The sequence below is a fragment of the Leuciscus leuciscus genome (assembly GCF_965113295.1).
Source record: "Leuciscus leuciscus genome assembly, chromosome: 16".
Lineage (NCBI taxonomy): Eukaryota > Metazoa > Chordata > Actinopteri > Cypriniformes > Leuciscidae > Leuciscus > Leuciscus leuciscus.
Genome location: NC_138740.1, coordinates 106319 through 129485, shown reverse-complemented (window position 1 = coordinate 129485; position 23167 = coordinate 106319). Strand labels below are relative to the sequence as shown.

The 23167-nt window shown below is 43.6% G+C and overlaps 1 protein-coding gene and 1 long non-coding RNA gene across 2 annotated transcripts in view; one reads left to right on the top strand and one right to left on the bottom strand.

Moving 5' to 3' along the window:
• Positions 1-23167, bottom strand: part of LOC309477570 (neoverrucotoxin subunit beta-like) — a gene marked incomplete at its 3' end in the record, with an annotated part of 91550 nt that overhangs the window by 8445 nt on the left and 59938 nt on the right. The window contains exons 2-3 of the mRNA XM_082140844.1: positions 17806-17918; positions 17579-17675 (exon numbers count right to left, since the gene is read on the bottom strand). Of these exons, the coding sequence (XP_081996970.1) occupies positions 17579-17675; positions 17806-17895 (187 nt within the window). The 5' untranslated portion in view covers positions 17896-17918. The remainder of the gene's footprint in view (positions 1-17578; positions 17676-17805; positions 17919-23167) is intronic.
• Positions 516-5180, top strand: LOC309476964. The gene is made up of 5 exons (XR_014198439.1): positions 516-721; positions 822-867; positions 2311-2375; positions 3236-3337; positions 4990-5180. It is a non-coding gene; the product is annotated as an uncharacterized lncRNA (long non-coding RNA).

Genomic DNA, 23167 nt, shown 5'->3' with positions numbered 1-23167 from the left:
ATGTTACCACATTATTGGCTGTCTCTTCGAGTTGGTTTGAGCATGATTGGTTATTCAGACTGTCATCCAGGAATCTGGCCAATGACAGCTATGCGCGCCTTTTACTGGCCAAGTTTGAATATTCGTCTGTTGGAGTGTGTGTGTGTGTGTGTGTGTGTGTGTGTGTGTGTGTGTGTGTGTGTGTGTGTGTGTGTGTGTGTGTGTGTGTGTGTGTGTGTGTGTGTTGCTGCTCGGGATCTTCAGTACTAGCCTCCTTCGGTTCTGTGGCTTTTACATTGTTTAAAACATGGATTATTTTGCATCGTACTGTTACATTTTTATTTTGAGCGAGTTGCGGGATGTAAATGGACTACGAATTTTAACAACATATTGCAATCTGCGGAAGGTAAATAACTTTATTTTATTTAATAATAAATTCTGCTACATCAAAAGTGTGTTAAATTGAGAATCTAATGTTAAATGCGATTAGAGCAATATTGATAATATGTCAATGTATTAGGCTAAGCATGTGTAAATATTGTCAGTTAACTTAGTTTTTGATAAAAAAAAAAATAAAACTCAGCATATGAGCTTTACAATGAGTGAACTGAGAACATTGTGTCTTTACAGAGAGAAACTCCAACCACACTATGCAAACTAGGCTTTTGAATATTGTTGACCGCAGGATATCGGCCTACCGATCCGTCAAAATGATGAGTCATCATAATATGTTTTTGAGCTGGTGAGTACAATTTTGCAAGCTTTTGCAAATGTCTCTTTTAGTAATTAAATACAAATAGCTAATAATATTGCGGTATGTGTGTGTTTCCCTCATTATCCAGGAATTTTTGGAATAAATATTATCCAGCCACACGATCTTCAGTTGTGGTGAGTATTGTCATAGTAAAATACACGTGAAATAGAGGCAGAACATGTAAACTCTGCTCAAAGGCACACTGGTCCAAACCCTCCAGACAATATTTTACCTGTCTTCTTGATATGAGTTTACGGGCCTAGCTGACCCAAACATAAATGTCCTTTCAAAATGAAATTATTTTCAAACCTGTATGAATTACTTCTGTGAAACACAAGAATGTTGTCAATAAAACATCACTGGAACCCATAACATTGGAACCCATTTTATGGAAAAAAACAAAACAGTGAAGGCATTTCTCAAGATATCTTGATTAAGGTTATACAAAATAAATTCATACAGTTTTGGAACAACATGGAGTAAATAACGAAAGAACTCTATTTTTTGGATGAGCTGTTCTTTTTAGGACGTGTTCCCAGGGTCCTTTGCTAAATTAACCATGGTTTTTATTATAGTAAAGTGTAGAAACCATGTTTTTATGGTGGATTGATTACAATAATTTATTACCATTTACAGTGCTATGCATAAATTTAGACACCCATGCTAAAGTTGACTAAAAAGGAATAAAAAATAATCTTTTGCTAATTGAACTTAATGCTTTAATTAAAAAAAATTTGAAAAATCTAACCTTTAAGGACACCAATTTTCTTTGTGAATGAATAATGTATCGTAAATAAATGTTCTTCCTTAAAATACAAGTCTGGACACCACTATGTTAAATTCCCATAGAGGCAGGCAGATTTTTATTTTTAAAGGCCAGTTACTTCATGGATCCAGGATACTATGCATCCTGATAAAGTTCCCTTGGCCTATGGAATTAAAATAGCCCCACATCATCACATAGCCTTCACCATACCTAGAGATTGGCATGGTTTTACTTCAGTTAGCCTAATAGCTGGTTTGATTTGCATTGAGAGATGATCTTATAGAAAGTACTCCATGCCAATCTCTAGGTATGGTGAAGGCTATGTGATGATGTGGGGCTTTTTAATTCCAAAGGCCAAGGAAACTTTATCAGGATGCATAGTATCCTGGATCCATGAAGTAACTGGCCTTTAAAAATTAAAATCTGCCTGCCTCTATGGGAATTTAACATAGGGGTGTCCAGACTTATGCAACCTGTATTTTAAGGAAGAACATTTATTTATTTACGATACATTATTCATTCACAAAGAAAATTGGTGTCCTTAAAGGTTGGAGTTTTCATAATTTTTTTAATTAAGGCATTAAGTTCAATTTCCAAAAGATGATTTTTTATTCCTCTTTTTAGTCAACTTTAGCATGGGTGTCTAAACGTATGCATAGCACTGTAGTTAGTGTAGTGAAACCATGGTTAATGATAGTAAGGGTTCTCCAGATTTATATAACACTTAAGGAACACATTAAAAAATGGTCCTATGTCACCCAGATCAATAGTCCGTTAACACACATTAACACACTTTTTACATTTTCTTAAGATCAAGCATTGGAACAATGTTTACGGAGCAGAACAGGCACCAACAGAGAAACAAGTCCATCACTAGTAAGTATCCACTGCAGTTTATAAAACCGTAGTCAATTTTAAAGGCACAATGCAATCCAAAATAAAAAAGATCTCTTTTTTTTCTCCCTCGTGCCATCCCAGATGTATATCTGACTTTCTTAGTTTCCACAGAGATTTTTCGAAAAATTATCTATTATTGTAAGCCAATATAATGCAAGTGCATGCTCCAGAAACTATATACAGCCTACAAACAGCCTGATGTGTTGTTAATAAAGGCCTTCTGAAGTGAAGCGATGCATTTGTGTAAGAAAGAAATATATACATATTAAAAAATGTAGTGAGTAAAATAACTAGCTTCCGACAGACGGCCGTACGCATCGATTTACAGCGAAAGAGTGAGAAACTGACCTGACGCACAACGTATTGAAGAACGCGGAAGCGCAGAGGATGGAGAAAAACTAAACACCAGGCATGAAGTCTAAAACGAGAATTTTTAAAGAGAAATGTGGGAGGAGCTTGAATCTATTGCCTAGCCCTGTTTGTTTGAACCACGAGAGCCGTCAAAGCTTACAATACTCCTACGCCGTACATCGACAAGAGTTACTCTTTGGGCGTAATTTGACTTGCATATGGCTGTCTGCCGGAAGCTAGTTATTTAAGTCAATAAAATTATAAATATGGATATGTTTCTTACACGAACGCATCACTTCGCTTCACCTTTCGCCTTTATTAACCTCCCAGAGCTGTGTGGTGTACTTTTATCATGGATGGATGCATTTTTATGGACTTATCAAAAAAATCCCACAGGGAGCTACAGAATAAGAAATCTTTGAAGTCCACTTTTTTACTGTCTGTTTCCATCAGTGAAATTACAGTTTTTTTTTGTTTTTGTTTTTCAGAATTGTGAGGCAGGAACACACAATTGCAAGAAAATATCAGAATTGTGAGCTGACTTTTTTACTCCCCTCAGAATTCACCCTTCGAGGGAGTTTGATTGACAGGTATTTATTTTTTACATTTCTATTTTACAAAAATGTCTTTTTTTTACAAAAATTACACAAATTAAACGTTGAGACTTTGTTTCATATCAAAAGTAACCTGCTCTGTCTTGTCTCGGCGTTTAGACCGTTTTTTTTCTTTGATCCGCAATGTAAGAGCGCCATGACTTGTTGGACATAGCAACAGTAACTGAAGGGGGCGGGTCTTTGCAAATTGCATTAACCATGGCTGCCTGTTAATGATCACTGGACTACTTCGCTCTCGCATCTCCCAAAAGTTTTTTTTTTTTTTTTCTTGATTCCATTTTAATGGTTTAATTAAATTGCTATAACCAATTATTTAAAATGTAATGATTTAAGCAAAACTTTTTTCAAAGGTTAAACCAAACTTTTATTTTGACGGATTGCCGTGTAGACCTTTGAGTCTCTCTGTGTTTTATGATATGATGATAGTTTTTCTAAAATGAAGCTAAAATGCGGCTGAAGTGACTCTCAGAGCTGAAGTGACTCATCAGACTCTCAGAGTATTGATGAAGTGCATTAATGTCCTCCTATAGGCTGAAAACATCGCGAGCATCATGCGTGCCTCAGTGTGTGTGTGTGGTAAATGAAACAGCGCATCTGTGCCATTCATTCACAGAGACACACAGAACATGCACGATTCCTATTTAAATGGTCTTTATGCGGTTTAATATTGACAGACACTGGTCTATATCGCGCTTTTATTGACCTACCGAAGTTTACTGACCTACTTTTCATCTAAAGGTGTAACTAAGTAACCAACGGAAGTGCGAGTGCACTGCTTGGCGATTTTGAACGTTACGAAACCAGGAAATGAGATAAGGGCCTATTGGACTTGATAACTTGCAATTGTAACTTTATATCTCACAATTCTGAGAAAAGATAGCAAAAAAAAAAAAAAAAAAAGCCAGAATTGCTTTTTTTTCTCAGATTTTCTAATTTATCCTGTGATTCTGACTTTCAAACAGCCAATTGCGAGTTTATATCTCGCACTTCTGAGGAAAAAAAGTTTGAATTGTGAGTCGCAATTACCTTTTTAAAAAATTGTATTCCATGGCGGAAACAAGCTTTCATATGCACAGACAGTAGCTCACGTTTAACATGCAGATTGTGCGCACACAGAAACCTACTGGAGCACAGAAAATTTGAAATTGTTCTATCGCCAGTGCATTCAAATGCAGTGCTACTTTATCTGTATCTGATTTAAAACAAGCAGAAATCTGTAAGAAATGTAACAATCCATAGACAATACAACTGATGAAAATGAGCTGTTATGTCAGAGCAAAAGCATTGTGGGCAGTGCTGTGACATGCTGCAGCTGTGCTCAAGGAGACCTGAGTTCAAGGTTCACACTTCAAGCCAAGTTTGTAGTTTTTCACATAATTTAGCCTCTAGTTGTGTTATTAACATGTATATAATGGATTAAGTATATGTTTTAAATTATAGAAACAAAATAGATACTCATAAGGTATCATATTTATACTTTTAAATAAATTAATCTTTACATAATTTCTGATTAATAATTAGGCTGGCTAATTTTGAAAGTTTTCAAAGTCAATATTGCTTGTGATCTTAATATGTAATATTTATTTGTATTCTTTCTGTTGACACTGTTGCATGATCTTCTTTTATAGGCTATGAGGAAAAACTACCATGCACACAGAGAATGGAGCTCAATTCTGCTAACTGGGAGAGCAGCTGAAAAACTAGAAGAGAAGAACAGTAGAACACCTATTAATGCAGATGACTCTATTATTTTTCTGCAAGAACCAAGACAAGCAAAGACTGATGATGAGCGCTCTGAGCAAACAGCAGTCGAGACGTGTGATTGCACATTGGACTGTTGTTGGGCATCTATTGTACGCATAACTTCTAATAATTTATGTGGATGCCATTAATAAACCTGTTAGATTTTCATGTTTTATTTTTGAGATTAATAAAATTGTATGTTTTAATAATGTTATAGCTAATAATTTTTTTATGTTTAAGAGAACATTTTGGGAACAAAAATAAAACTTCCCACTAAAAACTTTATAAGAATGTAAAGGGATAATGTTCTAAAAATGTTATGATTAAACCTTTATAGAAGGTCATCACAAAACATTAGAATGTTTTTAGAGAATGTTTTCCTACCTTTTAGGAGAACATTCTGGGAACTTAAATAAAACTACCCGCTAAAAATGTTATAAGAATATTAGGGAATAATGTTCCAAAAATGTTATCATTAAACATTTTTAGAATGTTTTTAGAGAATGTTATCCTACCTTTTAGGAAAACATTCTGGGAACTTAAATAAAACTACCCGCTAAAAATGTTATAAGAACATTAGGGAATAATGTTCCAAAAATGTTATCATTAAACATTTCTAGAATGATTTTAGAGAATGTTGTCCTACCTTTTACGAGAACATTCTGGGAACTAAAATAAAACTACCCGCTGAAAACATTATTAGAACACTTCAAGATAATGTTCTCAGAACATTTTTAGAACAAAAAAATTCTAGCTGGGATAGTGCCCGCTACCGTAAAACAGTGAAAACACGAAATGCTGGAAATTTCCGTCAATAGCGGGGAACTGTTTTGTCACAAATGATGGAAATTTCCGTCAATGGCAGGGAAAGAGTTAATACTGAAGAAATCCATTTTAAAATAAAGATGCAAGCAGCAATATGGGGTCAAGCAAGCACTGAAGCCATAGCAAGCACATGGCGTGGCAAAGAAAATGGTCATAGGAAATACAGAATTAAACTTTCGACCTTCAGGTCAGTATAATTATATCATATAAAATGCTTTATTTGCATGTACACATTTAAAAGACGCTTTTAGGATCTTTCTGTGGTCCTAGAAATTTTTTTTTTTTTTATTAGATGCTCCATCTGAGCCCTTTAGAGTTAGCCTTAGAGAGGCTTCTCACTTTTAAGGTGGCTCTACTATTTGCATTGACATTGCTCAAAAGAGTAGGAGATCTGCAGGCCCTGTCAGTAGACTTTGCCCCAGGTATGATCAGAGCTATTTTGCACACCTCCTGTAACCAGCCACCCGGTCGTACTTCTCTTCGCTGCATGAATCGCCATAGCAATAGAGAGGCTGCATCTATTATAACCAATCCAGGCTCTTAGGATTTATGTCGGGCCAGTGGCGTACATTCTCCCAGTTTTTTGCAAGTGTGGATATCTGCAGGTTGGAGTAATGAGCATGACGAAAGATTGGGGCATGCCGAATGGTAGGTGCGCGTAGAAGGGTCTTTATTATTGGTCGCGAAAGCTGTCGACCAAGGTGTGCGGCAGGGTTCATTTCTGTTGTAGCAATTCACACCTCCAAAACACACCTCCTTTCTGCACGCCCATTGCTCCAACCTGCAGCTACCCCTGTCTTGTTTTCTGGTCTGCTTTAGTAACACAGTCACCAAGCAGTGTCTTTACCATTGGATTATAGATGCTATCGCTCTGTCCTATGAGGCTCTCGTAATGGCTTTGCCTCTGGAAATCCACAAGGAGTGTAGCATCTTCTATAGCTCTATCTATCAGCTTTCCTGTAGCTCAGTGGTAAGAGCATTGCGTTAACAACGCAAGGTTGTGGGTTCGATCCCAGGGGATTGCACATACCTATGTATAAATGTATAGGATAATGCAATGTAAGTCGCTTTGGATAAAAGCGTCTGCCAAATGCATAAATGTAAATGTAAATCTAGGGGTGAGCCCTTACATAAGGTTTATGCTGCAGCCGGCTGGCCCTCTCCGCACACATTACTCAGGATTTACAGTCTGGACATGGGCTCAACCCCAGGGTCACAGGTCCTTCAGGGTTTACCAAGTCATGTCTGCATTCAACAGTTGTCTGTGCCAGTATTACACAGCCTTGTTGAGCAGACAATCTTCCTCAGTGTGGCAGCATTGGTAATGACATTCCCATAGTCAAGTCAAGTCAAGTTCAATTTATTGTCAATTCTTACTCTATGTACAGAACATAAAGAAGATTGAAATTTCGTTTCCCTCAGACCCATGGTGTTAGTGGTCACTACAGTGGACAGCTATTAAAAAAGCATTTTCTTGAATTTGCACGGGTTTTTATGGCAAAGTTGCACATCAATCTCTTCATTGGACCCTGGTGCATCATCCTATAAATTGCAATCAAGTGGCAAGCCTTTGTGTTTCGATTTTTTCCCCCTCCAAACCAAGATGGCCAAGGGTCAGTCAGACATGCCAAGTTGCTCCAGAATATCCACCCATTCCTTCTATCCTAGGAGACTCTTGTAGGTAAAAAAAATATTGCAGCATAAAGCAATATCTAATGAGTCATATCACAGTAAAATTTTCCAAGTTTTGATTTTAGATTGAGAGAAAACTCTGATTAATCACATGTCCACTGTAGTGGACGTCATGCATGCAATGGCTATATTTCAGATACAATTCATAATTATAATGTGAATATTGTTTTTGAAATTTAAAACTTAAAAACTTAATATGCATTGACTTTTTCTACTGTAAATAAATGTATTTGTATTATTAGAATGTAATTTTCATTGACATCGAAAAAAGTCATGTGATTACATAATGTATGACACTTGTAATGCATTACTTTACTTGTTAGATCAAAAAGTAATCTGATTTTATAATGCATGTTATTGTAATGCATTTTTTACTCATAACATCAAAAAGTAATCTGATTACATAATGCATGTTCCCTATCGTCCGGTCACTACGACGTACGTCGTGGTGAACGACGAATAGGAATCTCGCTAGAGAGGCCAATCTACTTCGAGTGAAACTAAAACAAGCCAATACACATTGGCGTGCAATCATTTGCATCAGCTGCGCAGCCTCGCAGCGCGGGTATTTAACGAGCAGCTGGTGTGATTGCACTTCAGCTTTTTGCTTCGGAGCCAAGCACTTCGATGCGTTCTACAAACAGAGTGACAAGACAAGCCTTTTCGGACCTCTCCTTCCCGGTGCGGGCGTTACAGCACGGCAGCGCGAGCAGTCTTCTTTCTCTCTCTCTTTACCTTCTCTGTCTTTTTTTGTTTTACATACTGAGCAAACAAAAAAAGCTGTTATAACAGCTGGTAAGGTGCGCCATTAGAGCGCTCAAAGGCTGTTCTAACAGCTGGTAAGAGAGAGACAGCGCACAGACAGGTGCACATTCCTGTCTGTGTTCGCAGTGACTGTTCCCCTGCGTGTTTCAGCACCAGTGAGAGCAGTCCCTAAAAGAGCTTACACAGATAGAGAGCGTCTTTTTAAAGATGACTTTCTGTCTGTGTGTTTCTGGATGCGGTCGTTACCTGGGTTCACGGGATGGTCACCAACGCTGCCTCGTGTGTCTGGGCATTAAACACGCTGAGGCAGCGTTGGTGGATGAGTCATGTACCCATTGTGGGAAGATGACCATCGCGGAGCTGCGGTCGAGACTCACGTTCCTGCAAAGGGGCGGAGTCCCCGTGCCTCTGCCTCGATCCAATCCTCCTCAGAGGGTTGCTTCGGGCAGTGACACGGGTGACCTGAGGATTACGGTGAGCGCGTCTCCTTCGGGGAACCAACCCCCTAGGAACCCTCACCCCTCTCACGCTCCGCAGCCAGTGGAGCCCCCATTGGAGAAAGCTGGACCATCCTCGCGGTGTGTACCGGTTGTCTCCTTTGGGGCTCCCCCTGAAGACCAGATGTCGATCGCTGCATCGGAGGGTGGGTCAGACCTCTCTGCGGACGACGACTCGGCACCGCTGCCTCCTTCGGGTGTGCCAGCGGTGCCTGAGACGGACCCGGAGATGATGGCCATGCTTTCCCGGGCCGCCAAAGGGGTCGGGCTCGTGTGGAATCCTCCACCGTGTCCCGAACCCTCGAGGTTGGATGATTGGTATCTCGGGGTGGCGCGTGCTGGTTCTCAGCAACCCACCCCAGTGCCTTTCTTCCCGGAAGTGCATGAGGAGCTTACGGGGACATGGACGGCACCTTTCACTGCCAGAAACCGTCCCAGTGGTTCCTCCTCCCTCACCACCCTTGATGGCGGGGCGGCTAAGGGATACACGCGTATCCCGCCAGTGGAACGGGCCGTTGCGATGCAACTGTGCCCTAACTCCACTTGGCGTGGAGAACCGTGTCTTCCTTCCCGGGCCTGTAAGTACTCGTCGGATTTAACCGGCAAGGCTTACAAGGCCTGTGGGGAAGCCGCCTCTGCCATGCACGCTATGGCGTTGCTGCAGGTCCATCAGGCCAAGGCACTGAAGGACCTGCACGAGGGTGGTCACGATCCCCAAGTTCTTCAGGAACTTCGTATCGCGACGGACCTCGCGCTTCGTGCGACGAAGGTGACCGCGCGGTCGGTGGGTCGTGCGATGTCCACCATGGTGGTCCAGGAACGCCATCTCTGGCTGTGTCTGGCCGACATGAGGGAGACCGACAAGCTCCGGTTCCTTAACTCCCCCGTGTCCCAGACCGGCCTCTTCGGCGACGCGGTCGAGAACTTCGCCCAGCAGTTCTCGGCTGTACAAAAGCAGACTGAGGCCATCAGACACATCCTGCCGCGACGGCCAGCTGCTGCTCCCACCCCACCGCCTGCGGCCCCTCAGTCTGCTCGTCGCCGAGGGCGGCCTCCTGCGTCTGCCCCTGCTCCCGCGCCGCCGCAGCAGCCTCCATCTAAACGGCGCCGTGGAGCCAGTCGCAGGCGGGCCGCCCCGCCCGTCCAGGACCCCGCTAAGAAGGGCGGCAAACCCAGGAGCAAGCGGCCCTAGGACGGGCGACCCAGAGATGGCAGGGACTGCTCTCCAGGAGACGATGACCGCATCGCTCCATCTCCCGGAAGAGGGCCGGGTGGAAAATCCTTGTTTTCCTTTTGTTTTTGTTCCGCCGCTGGCCTCAAAACCAGCGGTACCCAAATTTTCAATAAAAGAGCAGTTTCTTACATCTCTGGGTCCGAAGAGGGCCCGGAGAGCAGTGGGGGGAGAGAATCCTCACCACTCTCATCCGCCTCTTCTATCGCCAGCAGGCAGCAGTGTGCAGTTCGAGGACGCAACCAAGCCGCCTCCTGCACCTCCGGCCTCGTGGAATCAGGTAAGTGTTGCACAGCACACTCAGACTCCGCTACGGGCTGCCTCCCAGAGAGAGCCTCCCGAGTCGAGCCCCTGTGTTCCACCTCGCTGCCCCACTCCGGGTACGCCTACGGTCCCTTTGGTCCCGCTTGTATGGTCTCTGCGAGCCTGGTTAGCGCTCCCCAGTCCGTCTCGCTGGCTCATTCGGACCATCAGGCTCGGCTATGCGATTCAGTTCGCCCGGCGTCCCCCCAAGTTTCGGGCCATCCACTCCACTACAGTGAGAGCAGCCGATGCCCATGTCTTGCGTGCGGAGATCGCAGTCCTACTGGCAAAGGATGCGATAGAGCCGGTCCCTCCAGCCGATATGAGGTCAGGGCACTACAGTCCCTACTTCATTGTACCCAAGAAAGGAGGTGGGTTACGACCGATCTTGGACCTGCGAGTTTTGAATCGGAGCCTTCACAAGCTACCGTTCAAAATGCTTACGCAGAAACGCATTTTCGAATGCATCCGTCCCCAAGATTGGTTCGCAGCGATCGACTTGAAGGACGCGTACTTTCATGTCTCGATTCTTCCTCGACACAGGCCGTTTCTGCGCTTTGCATTCGAGGGTCGAGCATATCAGTACAAGGTCCTGCCCTTCGGGCTGGCCCTGTCCCCCCGTGTCTTCACGAAAGTCACGGAGGGGGCCCTTGTTCCCATGAGAGAACAGGGCGTTCGCATTCTCAACTATCTCGACGACTGGCTCATACTGGCACACTCTCGAGATCAGTTATGCGAACACAGGGACCTCGTGCTCAGGCACCTCAGCCAGCTGGGCCTTCAGGTCAACTGGGAGAAGAGCAAACTCGCCCCCGTGCAGAGGATCTCTTATCTCGGTATGGAGTTGGATTCGGTCGCACAGACAGCGCGCCTCACAGAGCAACGCGCTCAGTCGGTGCTGAACTGCTTGAACTCGTTCAAAGGCAGGACGGCGGTCCCACTGAAATGTTTTCAGAGGCTCCTGGGGCATATGGCAGCGGCAGCAGCGGTAACTCCGCTCGGGCTGCTCCATATGAGACCGCTTCAGCACTGGCTTCACGGCCGAGTCCCGAGATGGGCGTGGCATCACGGCACTCACCGGGTGGCAATCACACCGGCGTGCCGCCAGACCTTCAGCCCGTGGTCAGACCCCTCGTTCCTTCGGGCAGGAGTCCCCTTGGAACAGGTGTCCAGGCATGCTGTGGTATTCACAGATGCCTCTGCCACCGGCTGGGGTGCCACGTACAACGGGCATGCAGTGTCAGGGGTGTGGACGGGCCCCCAACTGCACTGGCACATCAACTGCCTCGAGTTGCTAGCAGTTCGTCTCGCTCTGAGCCGCCTAAAAAGGCCGCTACAGGGCAGAGACGTGCTGGTCCGTACGGACAACACTGCGACCGTTGCGTACATCAACCGTCAAGGTGGTCTACGCTCCCGTCGCATGTCGCAACTCGTTCCCGGGAGAATGGCGACTCCACCCCCAGGTGGTTCAGCTGATCTGGAGAGAGTTCGGAGAGGCTCAGGTAGACCTGTTTGCCTCCTCAGAGACCTCCCACTGCCAGTTGTTTTACTCCCTGACCGAGGGAACACTCGGCACGGATGCACTGGCACACAGCTGGCCCCGGGGCCTCCGCAAATATGCATTTCCCCCAGTGAGCCTACTTGCACAGACCCTGTGCAAAGTCAGGGAGGACGAGGAGCAGGTCCTTCTGGTGGCTCCCTATTGGCCCACCCGGACTTGGTTCCCAGAACTCATGCTCCTCGTGACAGTCCCTCCCTGGCCCATTCCTCTGAGGAAGGATCTTCTGACTCAGAGACGGGGCACCCTATGGCACCCGCGTCCGGACCTCTGGAAACTCCATGTCTGGTCCCTGGACGGGACGCGGAGGTTCTAGGTGACTTACCCCCAGAGGTACTTAACACCATCACTTCTGCGCGAGCACCGTCTACGAGACGTGTGTACGCCTTGAAGTGGAACCTGTTCGTCGAGTGGTGTTCCTCTCGCAGAGAGGACCCCCGAAGATGTTCGATAGGGTCAGTGCTTTCCTTCTTGCAGCAAGGGTTGGAGCGAAGGCTGTCTCCCTCCACCCTTAAAGTACATGCTGCTGCTATTTCAGCATATCATGACCACATAGATGGCAAAACAGTAGGAAAGCACGACCTGGTCGTCAGGTTCCTTAGGGGGGCGAGACGATTAAATCCTCCTCGTCCTCCCTCCATACCCTCTTGGGACCTTTCCCTGGTGCTTCGAGCACTTCAGGATGCTCCCTTTGAGCCTTTGCAGTCAGCAGACTTAAAGCTTCTCTCCTTGAAGACTTTGCTGCTGATTGCACTGGCTTCGATCAAGAGGGTAGGGGACCTGCAAGCATTTTCGGTCGACGAATCGTGCCTAGAGTTCGGGCCGGGTGACAACCATGTTGTACTGAGACCCCGGCCTGGCTATGTGCCCAAGGTTCCTACCACTCCCTTTAGAGATCAGGTAGTGAACCTGCAAGCGCTGCCCCTGGAGGAGGCAGACCCAGCCCTGGCTTTGCTCTGTCCCGTTCGCGCTCTGCGTATGTACGTGGACAGAACTCGAAGCATCAGGACCTCAGACCAGCTCTTTGTCTGTTACGGAGGCCAGCAGAAGGGAAAGGCTGTCTCCAAGCAGAGGATGGCCCACTGGATAGTGGATGCCATCGCCTTGGCTTACCAAGCTCAAGGCGTGCCCTGCCCGCTCAGGTTGCATGCACACTCCACGAGAGGCGTTGCATCCTCCTGGGCGCTGGCACGTGGCTCCTCGCTAACAGATATCTGTAGAGCTGCGGGTTGGGCGACACCTAACACGTTCGCTAGATTCTATAGCCTACGTGTAGAGCCCGTGTCCTCCCGTGTTCTCACCCTAAACGGGTAGAAGCACTGTGAGTACCGGCTCTGTCGGCTTGCTGCATCCTACTGTGCACCTTATTACTCCAGAGTCAAAACCTGTTGAGTCCTCCAAACACCCTCGGCCCGGACATGGCGGAGTGTCCGGTGCCAGGCCTTGTCCGCTGAATCCTTGAGAACCGGGTCTAGGCTGGGTCCCATATGTGTGACCCTACGGGGATCCCATATGTGTATATTCTCCACGGCTGCTCCTAATGGAAGCCCGTGTCTTTCCCTTGGGCTAAGTCACCCATTACTCATATGCAGTACAACCCTCGGGTTAGTCCATATGTCTATTCCCACATAACTCTCCTTAAGAATGTGGCTCCCGCAGCGTTCCCCTCCCTCAGATCGGGCACGCTTTCCCAGTGTTATCCAATAATCTCACTGTATGGGTTATAACGGAACAACAGTGACGGATACTCTCGGTGTAAGCCCTCTCCTATCGTCCTTCCAGGCAAGAAGGTGTGGAGGCTTACACGGGGCGCTGGATGGGGTGCAGCAGCTGTGGCGCTTTGCTAGGGATTCCTATTCGTCGTTCACCACGACGTACGTCGTAGTGACCGGACGATAGGGAACGTCTCGGTTACATATGGTAACCCTCGTTCCCTGAGGGAGGGAACGGAGACGTACGTCCCGTCGCCACATCTGCGGCTACCCGCCGGGGCGACCAGCTTTTTCAGGCTTGGCTCCTCAGCAAAAAACTGAAGTGCAATCACACCAGCTGCTCGTTAAATACCCGCGCTGCGAGGCTGCGCAGCTGATGCAAATGATTGCACGCCAATGTGTATTGGCTTGTTTTAGTTTCACTCGAAGTAGATTGGCCTCTCTAGCGAGATTCCTATTCGTCGTTCACCACGACGTACGTCTCCGTTCCCTCCCTCAGGGAACGAGGGTTACCATATGTAACCGAGACGTTACTTGTAATGCGTTTCCTTTCTCATAACATCAAAAAGTAATCTGATTATGTAATGTGCGTTATTGTAATGTGTTTTTTTACTCATAACATCAAAAAGTAATCTGATTACGTAATGCATGTTACTTGTAATGCGTTTCTTTACTCGTTACATCAAAAAGTAATCTGATTAGGTAATGCATGTTACTTGTAATGCGTTTCTTTACTCGTTACATCAAAAAGTAATCTGATTAGGTAATGCATATTACTTGTAGTTAATTACTTGTTAGATCAAAAAGTAATCTGATTAGGTAATGCATGTTACTTGTAACACATTACTTTACTTGTAACATCAAAAAAGTAATCTGAATGCGTTATGCATGTTACTTGTAATGCGTTACCCCCAACACTGATCATTTCAGATGAGATTGAAAAAACGTATCGCTAGGTTTTCTCAGAGGAGGGCTATGATAGAAATGTGCATGTCCATCTTGAACATAATCAGAATTATCAGCTAATAAGGGTAAATCTCCATACTCTGGTGCACTGGAGGGAGCATCTGAGTGGTTTCCACAGTTGTACCTTGACAGGCTGTAGAAAATTCTGATGGAATCACGTCCTCATGTTCTGATATCAAAGATACGCAAAGTGCAACTTGTATGAAGTTGTATGAAGCCATTGCAATATTTTGCATTTATATTTTTTGTATATATTTTATAGTTTTCACATTATTTGATATAATTGCATTGATTAGTTTGTTAATTTCACATACTTTATCTGTTTGATTATTGTCTTATATTTAATACAGTATATCTTCAGTTTAAACCAACCGCATGCTGTCCACTCAAGTGGACATCTGAAGATCTCTTTGAAAAATTTGTAAAAAAATAAAATAAAAATCAATTCTTGTTTTTCATGCCCTAAGAGCAATAAAAACACATAGGAAAAAAATCCTGACTGAGGGTATCATAATTCATGCATGAAAGGGTTAAAATCCCCAACACAACACTAGACAATTATTAAGAATTATATATAAAATCACAATACAAACATTCGGCACATGATCATTTCAATAAGTTAAAAGTATAATAGCAGCAATTTTTTAAAGTGTCTAGTGCATTGTGTTCGTATCTATGTGTGTGCGCACATGTTTGTATGTATGTGTGTGTATGTGCATGTGTGTGTGTATACATGCTTGTATGCGTGTGTATATACATGTGTGCATATCCATTTACTATTATAACAAAGAGTCAAAGTTCAGTGCAGAGAGGGAAGTACTAAAAAGTCAGGAGGAAGAGAGTTCAATTTCCTGACGGCCTGGTGGATAAAACTTTTTGTCAGTCTAGTGGTTCGGGCCTGCAGGCTCCGGAACCTCTTCCCAGATGACAAAAGTCTAAAAAAGCCGTGTGAGGGGTGGGTGGGATCACCCACTATGCTGAGTGCTTTTTTGATTAATTGGGAATTATAAATGTCATTGAGGGGAAGCAATGTAGCACCTACGATTTTTCCGGCTGCATTCACTATACGCTGCAGCATTTTCTGGTTGTGAGTAGTGGAATTACCAAAGCACACAGTGATGCAGCATGTCAGGACGCTCTCAATGGTACCACGATAAAAAGAGCACATGATGGGTGCCGGGGCTCTAGCTTTCTTCAGTTTGCGCAGAAAATAAAGGCGCTGTTGGGCCTTCTTAGCCAGTGATGCGGTGTTAGTAGACCAGGAGAGGTCCTCTGTTATGTGCACACCCAGGAACTTGGTGCTGCTTACTCTCTCCACAGCAGCACCATTGATGGTCAAAGAAGGGTGCTGGGTATGAGCTCTCCGAAAGTCCACAACAATCTCCTTTGTTTTCTCTACATTTAAACAGAGATTGTTTTCTCTGCACCACCTGGCCAATTGGCACACTTCATTTCTGTAGTTTGTCTCTTCATTGTTATTGATGAGACCCACCACAGTTGTGTCATCCGCAAACTTAATACAACGATTTGTGCTGTACATTGGTGAAAAGTCATGGGTTAGTAGAGTAAAAAGCAGGGGGCTAAGAACACATCCCTGGGGAGCCCCTGTGTTCAATATGATGGTGCTAGATGTGTTTTTACCAACCCGAACTGCCTGTGGTCTTCCAGTAAGAAAGTCCAACAACCAGTTGCACAGAGAGTTATTTAGGCCAAGCTGGTCCAGTTTCTGTATTAACTGCTGTGGAATGATGGTATTAAAAGCCGAGCTAAAATCTATAAAAAGCATTCTCACATAAGAGTTCTTTGTTTCCAAGTGAGAGAGGGCTGAATGAAGAGCAGTAGAAACTGCATCATCGACGGATCGGTTGGCCCGATAGGCGAACTGGAAAGGATCCAGGGAAGGAGGAATAATGTGTTTGATATGTTGCATGACTATCCGTTCAAAGCACTTCATGACAATAGGAGTCAGTGCGACTGGGCGATAGTCGTTAAAGACAGATGGGGTTGATTTCTTTGGAATTGGTATTATTGTAGTAGTTTTAAAGCATGTAGGTACAACAGCCTGGCTCAGAGAAATATTAAAGATGTCCGTAAAGACATCTTTGAGCTCTCCTGCACAATCCTTTAGCACCCGACCAGGTATATTGTCTGGACCAACTGCTTTTCGAGTGTTGATCTTGGAGAAGGATCTCATCAAGCTGGTCGGAGAAAGACACAGAACCTGGTCGTCGTAAGGTGGTATGATCTTCTGTGCATGAGTGGAGTTGTGTGCTTCAAAGCGTGCAAAGAAGTTATTGAATTCATTTAGCAAAGAGATGTCACTATCACAGGTCTTTGTTGAGGGCTTGTAATCCGTGATTGTCTGGATTCCCTGCCACAGTCTCCTTGTGTCTCTACTGTCTTCGAAGTTCTGGGCTATTCTTTTAGCGTACTGTTTTTTTGCCTTTATGATGCCCCGGGACAGGTTGGCCCTTGCCATTCTCAGGCCCTCATCATTACCAACTCTGAAGGCAGCATTTCGTGCCCTCAGTAGGCTATGAACCTCTCCTGTCAGCCATGGCTTCTGATTAGCACGTATGAAGATAGTCTTAGTTACAGTTACATCGTCAATGCATTTGGTGATATAGGCAGTAACTGTCTCAGTATATTCCTGAATATCAGTCTATTATAGAATATAGTGTCAATGCCATGACAGCGTTGAGTTCCGAAAGGGAACGTTTCCGGTTACGCATGTAACTTGCTTCCATGAAAGGGGAACTAGATGCTGTCATGGTGTTGACACTATGGAAATGTCATTATCAACCCCTCTTAGGGAACCAGGTTATATACGTAACCTGAGACAATTTTTCCTTCAAATGATATTGAATCTGTCCAGTGATATTTTTGATAGCACATTCACATTTTGTAACAACATTTCAATCTTACCTGGATGTTTTTTGTTTCCTTCGTCTGCTAAGAAATGAAGTCCTCTGGTGTCTTTATTTAAAATCTGAAGTTCATCAGGTTTGGGTTGTAACACTTCCTATTTTTGAAGGAATGGTTCATAAAAATAATAATAATTTAAAAAAAACTTCCACAAAGGTTTTTTATCCTTAATCTCATGAAATACATCTGGTTACACTTGCACATTTTGTCTGAGGGAGTGTACTTACCTGTGCATTCACCACAGCTAGGGTCGCCAACCATAGATATGTACAATAGATGCAGCTCGGCTGATTCAGGTACGTCAAAAGTGCTGCCATCTTGGAATCGTCAACAAGGAGACCTGTTTGAATGTCAATGTGAAGGAGACCTGTCACGACCTTGTCTTGTTTTGTTTCATGGTCATATTCTGCTTAGTTTTCCCTGTCACCATTTGTTCTCGTTCTTTGTTTGTTGTTTCTTAAGTGTTCCTTTCTAATTATTTATAGTTATAGGCTGCCTGCATTTTTCTTATAAAATAAAGGTAAAATTTAACCAGAATTTAACCAGATTTCCCCCCTAAACTGTGCAGCCCTAGTTGCTCCTGATTTCAGCATGTTCACAGTTGTTGTTGTTTTACAGGGACCAGATGCCACTGATGAGTCCTGCTGACTCCTCCTAACCTTCTCTGATCACCTCACATGGAAAGGAAGACTATTCCATAATTTCGGACCCTTCACCGAAAAGGCACGGTCACCCTTAGATTTATAACAGCAACGAGGAACCGTCAATAGCAATAGGTCAGAAGACCTGAGTGCTCTAGTTGGAGAGTAAGGCTGGGCATACACTGTGCGATTTTCGTCCGATTTTGAGCCGAAATCTGACTCGTGCGACACTTTTTCGGGTCGGGCCGATTTTCAGCTTTGTCGTGCGTAGTTTATCGCGCAGTGTTCGTGCAGTGTACAGGGGGAAACGAGAGGCGATAAACCTCTCCCGACCGGCAATCGGATGGTCGGATGAATTTCTGGCATGTCAGAAATTTTGGTCGCTCTTCGTGACTATATCGCACAGTTGAAGCAGAGCTACGAACCGATTGCCCTAAACTCAGTGTTTTTTCCCTCACTGCACCTGCGCGAAAACAGAAGTGTCACCATTTCATCTTTAATGTAGCAAGAAAGAAAATGAAAAGAGGGAGATCTTTAAGTTCTGTAGATATCAAACTAACTACAAATTACTGTTGCTTACCTCCAGTTCGTGTTGCAAAATGGATAAACCATATTACCCAAGTCTTTCAAGCCATCTGTGTTGTAGCTACACCCTGCCTCTTTTATTAATTTATTAAACAATGTTCATGTTACACAAGCTGTTTTTGAAATAAAGCCTTTTTTAATTTTCATTGGTGACTGATTATTGCAGTGTTTGGAAATATTATAGACTGGTAATAATTTTAATTATAGGCCTATTATTCAAAGTAATCGACCTAAATGTTTTTAGACAATTTTCAATGAGGAGGAGTAAGCTTCTATGTAATCTTGTATTATCCTCGCAGCATGTCGGTTATGCAGTGATGCGCTATGAAATTATTGCGTGGCAAATTAATTATAATAGCCTATCAATTTTATAATAAAAGTGCGCCTTCCCTAATAATAATAATAATAATACAGTAATACTAATAATAATTTAATACATAAATTGGAAATGGTAAATCCTCTTGATATTGATAGTGTCACGGAACGCACGACAACGCCTCCTCCTGGTCTCACTAGGTCCTTCTCTCCTGCATACTAGGACTGCATTTCCCTCATCACCTCATTATGATTTCATCAGTTTCACCTGTGCACCCTCAGCTCCCCTTTATCTGGACTGTTCTGTTCTGTTCTCATTTGTGGAATTTTCAAATATATATCCTATAGAGAACGGTACTCCACAAGGAAGCGTATGTAGCCCAATGCTTTTTAATATAATGATTAATGACATTTTTAACGGAATAGATCAGAGAATGGGTAGAGCACTATATGCTGATGATGGGGCATTATGGGTGAGAGGAAGGAATATTGACAACCTGAAGGTTAAGATGCAGTCAGCAATTGTTAAGGTTGAAAAGTGGTCATGTGAGTGGGGTTTTCATCTATCTATAGAAAAGACACAATTTATATGTTTTTCCAAAAAAAGAACGAATCCTACTATAGAACTTAAACTGTATGGGCAGCATCTTAAACAAGTTGATAGTATAAGATATTTGGGGGTATGGATTGATGTTAAGCTAAATTTTAAAACGCACATTCAGAAAATGATAGATAAGTGCAAAAAAGGCATAAATATACTGAAGTGTTTAGCAGGGTTTAGCTGGGGAGCATCAGGCATATCCCTTAAAAGGATTTATGCTGCATTGATTCGTTCTGTATTTGATTATGGAAGCATAGTTTATAGCTCAACAAATAAAACCTTAATGAAAGAACTAGACAGAGTACAGGCCAAGGCACTTCGAATATGTTGTGGTGCGTTTAGGACAACACCTATTCCATCATTACAAATAGAAGTAGGAGAAATGCCGTTAGATCTAAGGCGATTACAACTATCCATGTCTTACTGGATAAATCTGCAAGGCCATGAAGAAACACACCCTACAAGAAGGTGTTATTAGATTGCTGGGAGTATGGGCGTCCACTATGCAGTTTTGGGTGGCATGGAAATAGGCAGGCCAAAGATATGGAAATTGACAACATTGCTTGTTGCAAAACTGTTAGCACACCAACAATCCCACCATGGATGTTTTGTTATCCCAGGGTAGATTTGGAAGCTAAAAAATATAATTAAATCAGGGATATATCAAAACGTTCAGCAATACATTGACATAAATTATGAAGACACAGTTCAGATTTTTACAGACGCATCAAAAGATCAGACTGGGAAAACAGGGGTAGCAGTACACATTTTAAAGTATAATGTAAATATTAAAAAAAGGACAACAGATCATCTGGCCATTTTTACAGCAGAAATGGTAGCAATAATTCTGGCTTTACAATGGGTGGAAGAAGTAAAACCAAATAAGGTGATTATATGTTCAGACTCAATGTCCTCACTAGAATGCATTCAGAGTGGAAAATCTACATGTAGACAGGATCTACTAGATGAAATTAATCAAATAAATTTTATAATAAGTCAACAAAGCATAAGCGTAGGATTTATATGGGTTCCTGCACACAGGGGAGTGAAGGGTAACGAGAAGGCAGACATGCTGGCAAAGGAAGCAGTTACATTAGAACTGGTTGAAATCGATATTAAATTAAGTAGGTCAGAAATTAAAAGTATTATTAAGAATAAAGTTAATAGAAAGTGGCAGGAGAGATGGGATAAGGAAGGAAAAGGCAGACATTTGTATAATATAAACAAAGAGGTTATAGCTAGGAAAATCAGTGGATTGGAAAGACAGGAGGCAACATGGTTTTCCAGACTGAGGATGGGACATACAAGTTTAAATAGTGGATTGCACATAATAGGGAAACATCAGACTGGACTATGCATAAATTGTGGAGTAGTAGAAAATGTAAAACATATACTTATAGATTGTACACAATACACCAGAGAAAGGGAGAATATGAAGAGAGCACTAGACAGAGATTTAACCATGGGAAATTTATTGAGTGTAAACAGCACACAGTCCACAGTTAGGGCGGTTATTAATTATCTTAAAGAAAGCCAACTAGCAAGAAGAATTTAGTTATTTATTTATATAATTAATATTATTATTTCAAGGTTGAGGAGTTATAAGAGTGGAAGCTGGAGGAGCTGAACACGCAGCGCCAGCTGAAGCTTTTTTTTATTTTTTTTATTTTTTATTTTTTTTTATACATCCCTATGCGATCACACCTCAGCCCAGTAGATGGCGGTAATGCACATTGACTGCAAACTGCCAATAAAAAATACAGAAGAAGGAGTTCTCATTTGTGAAGTGTTGTTTTACCCAACCTCTGTCTCAGTTTGTACCTCTTGCTACTCAGTATTTTGTCTTGATCTGGTGTATTTGAACTTGGACTCTGTACTCGTTTGTGAACCTTTGCTGCCTGCCTCTGACTACTGCTTGTTTGACTACGATTCTGGATTGGCCTTGTCTTCTTTACAGTTTGTTATCTTCCGTAATAAATATCTGCAAATGGATCCGACCGTCTCTACCTCTCCGTCACAGAAGACTTCACCAAAGCAGGATCCAGCAGATTTCAGTCGACTGGCCTCCGAGGTATCTAATCAAGCTAATGTGCTCACTGCCCATCAGCAACAGCTGGTAAAATTAACCACTCTCACAGAGAAACTCGCAAGAACTGTTCAATCCCTATCGCTGCCTAACGCGACTGAGAATCAAACTTCTAATCCTGCTGCACCCGCTTCTGCACCACCTGTCGTGAGTAACAGCTCCATTCAACCCAAATTATCTCTTCCTGAAAAATTTGATTGCTCACCTTCTGCTTGTAAGGGATTTCTGTTGCAGTGCAGTTTGTATTTTGACCAACAGACACAGTCCTACTCCACTGATGAGAGCCGCGTGTCCTTCATATGTTCCCTACTCACTGGTCGAGCTCTGGAATGGGTCACTGCACTCTGGTATGGAGGTCAGCTCTCTTTCCCCTCTTATAACGAATTTCGGACTCAATTTAGAGAGGTGTTCGAACACTCAGCGGGAGGAAAGGATCCAGGTGAACTACTGCTCACGTTACACCAGGGGAATTTGACCGCAGCGGACTACACGCTCTCTTTCCGTACCCTTGCTGCCCAGACTGGATGGAGGGAGGAACCTCTTAAGCTCATTTATCGCAAGGGACTTAACCCGAACCTCCAAGGAGAGCTGGCGTGTCGCGACGACGGTAAAACTCTGAATCAAATTATGGAGCTTGCTATCCGCCTTGACAATTTGTTACGCTCCCGACGCACACCTCTCAGATCCAGTCCTCTTGAGTGTACTCTCCCCAGCGCGGAGTCGGAACCCATGCAGATTGGCTACACACGCCTCTCCAAGGCGGAGCGGGAGAGGAGACGGCGTAATCATCTCTGTATGTACTAGGGGTGTCAACAATAATCGATTCGGCGATGCATCGCGATGCGGGGCATGAACGATTCAGCATCGATGCGGCAAAGTGCCATAATCGATTATGTCACTGTTTATTTTCTGGCGGACAATAAAGTTGTGAAGTTTCAAATACTTCCGGTTCCGGGGGAATAACAACAACAACAAGCAAGATGGCTGAGGCGGAGGGAGATGACCGCGATAGACTGGTTATTAAAAACGCGCCCAAAGCTTGGAAAGCGGACATCTGGGCACATTTCGGATTTTATGAAGTGAATGGGAAACTAGACAAGTCTTACGCGGTGTGTAAAATCTGCCACACTAAAATTAAGCACGTTGGCAATACAACTAACTTCACGAACCATGTTGATCGTTGGCATCCTGAGTTAGCTTCAACAACAACAACACAAAAAGTCGACACATCCCAGCCAAGCGAAGGATCTACGACCCTATTCTGTGGTTGAAAATGCGGGGTTTCGCCACATGCTTAAAACAATTGAGCCCCGGTATAAGCTACCGACAAGAGCTACCTTCACTGATTCCGCGCTTCCCGC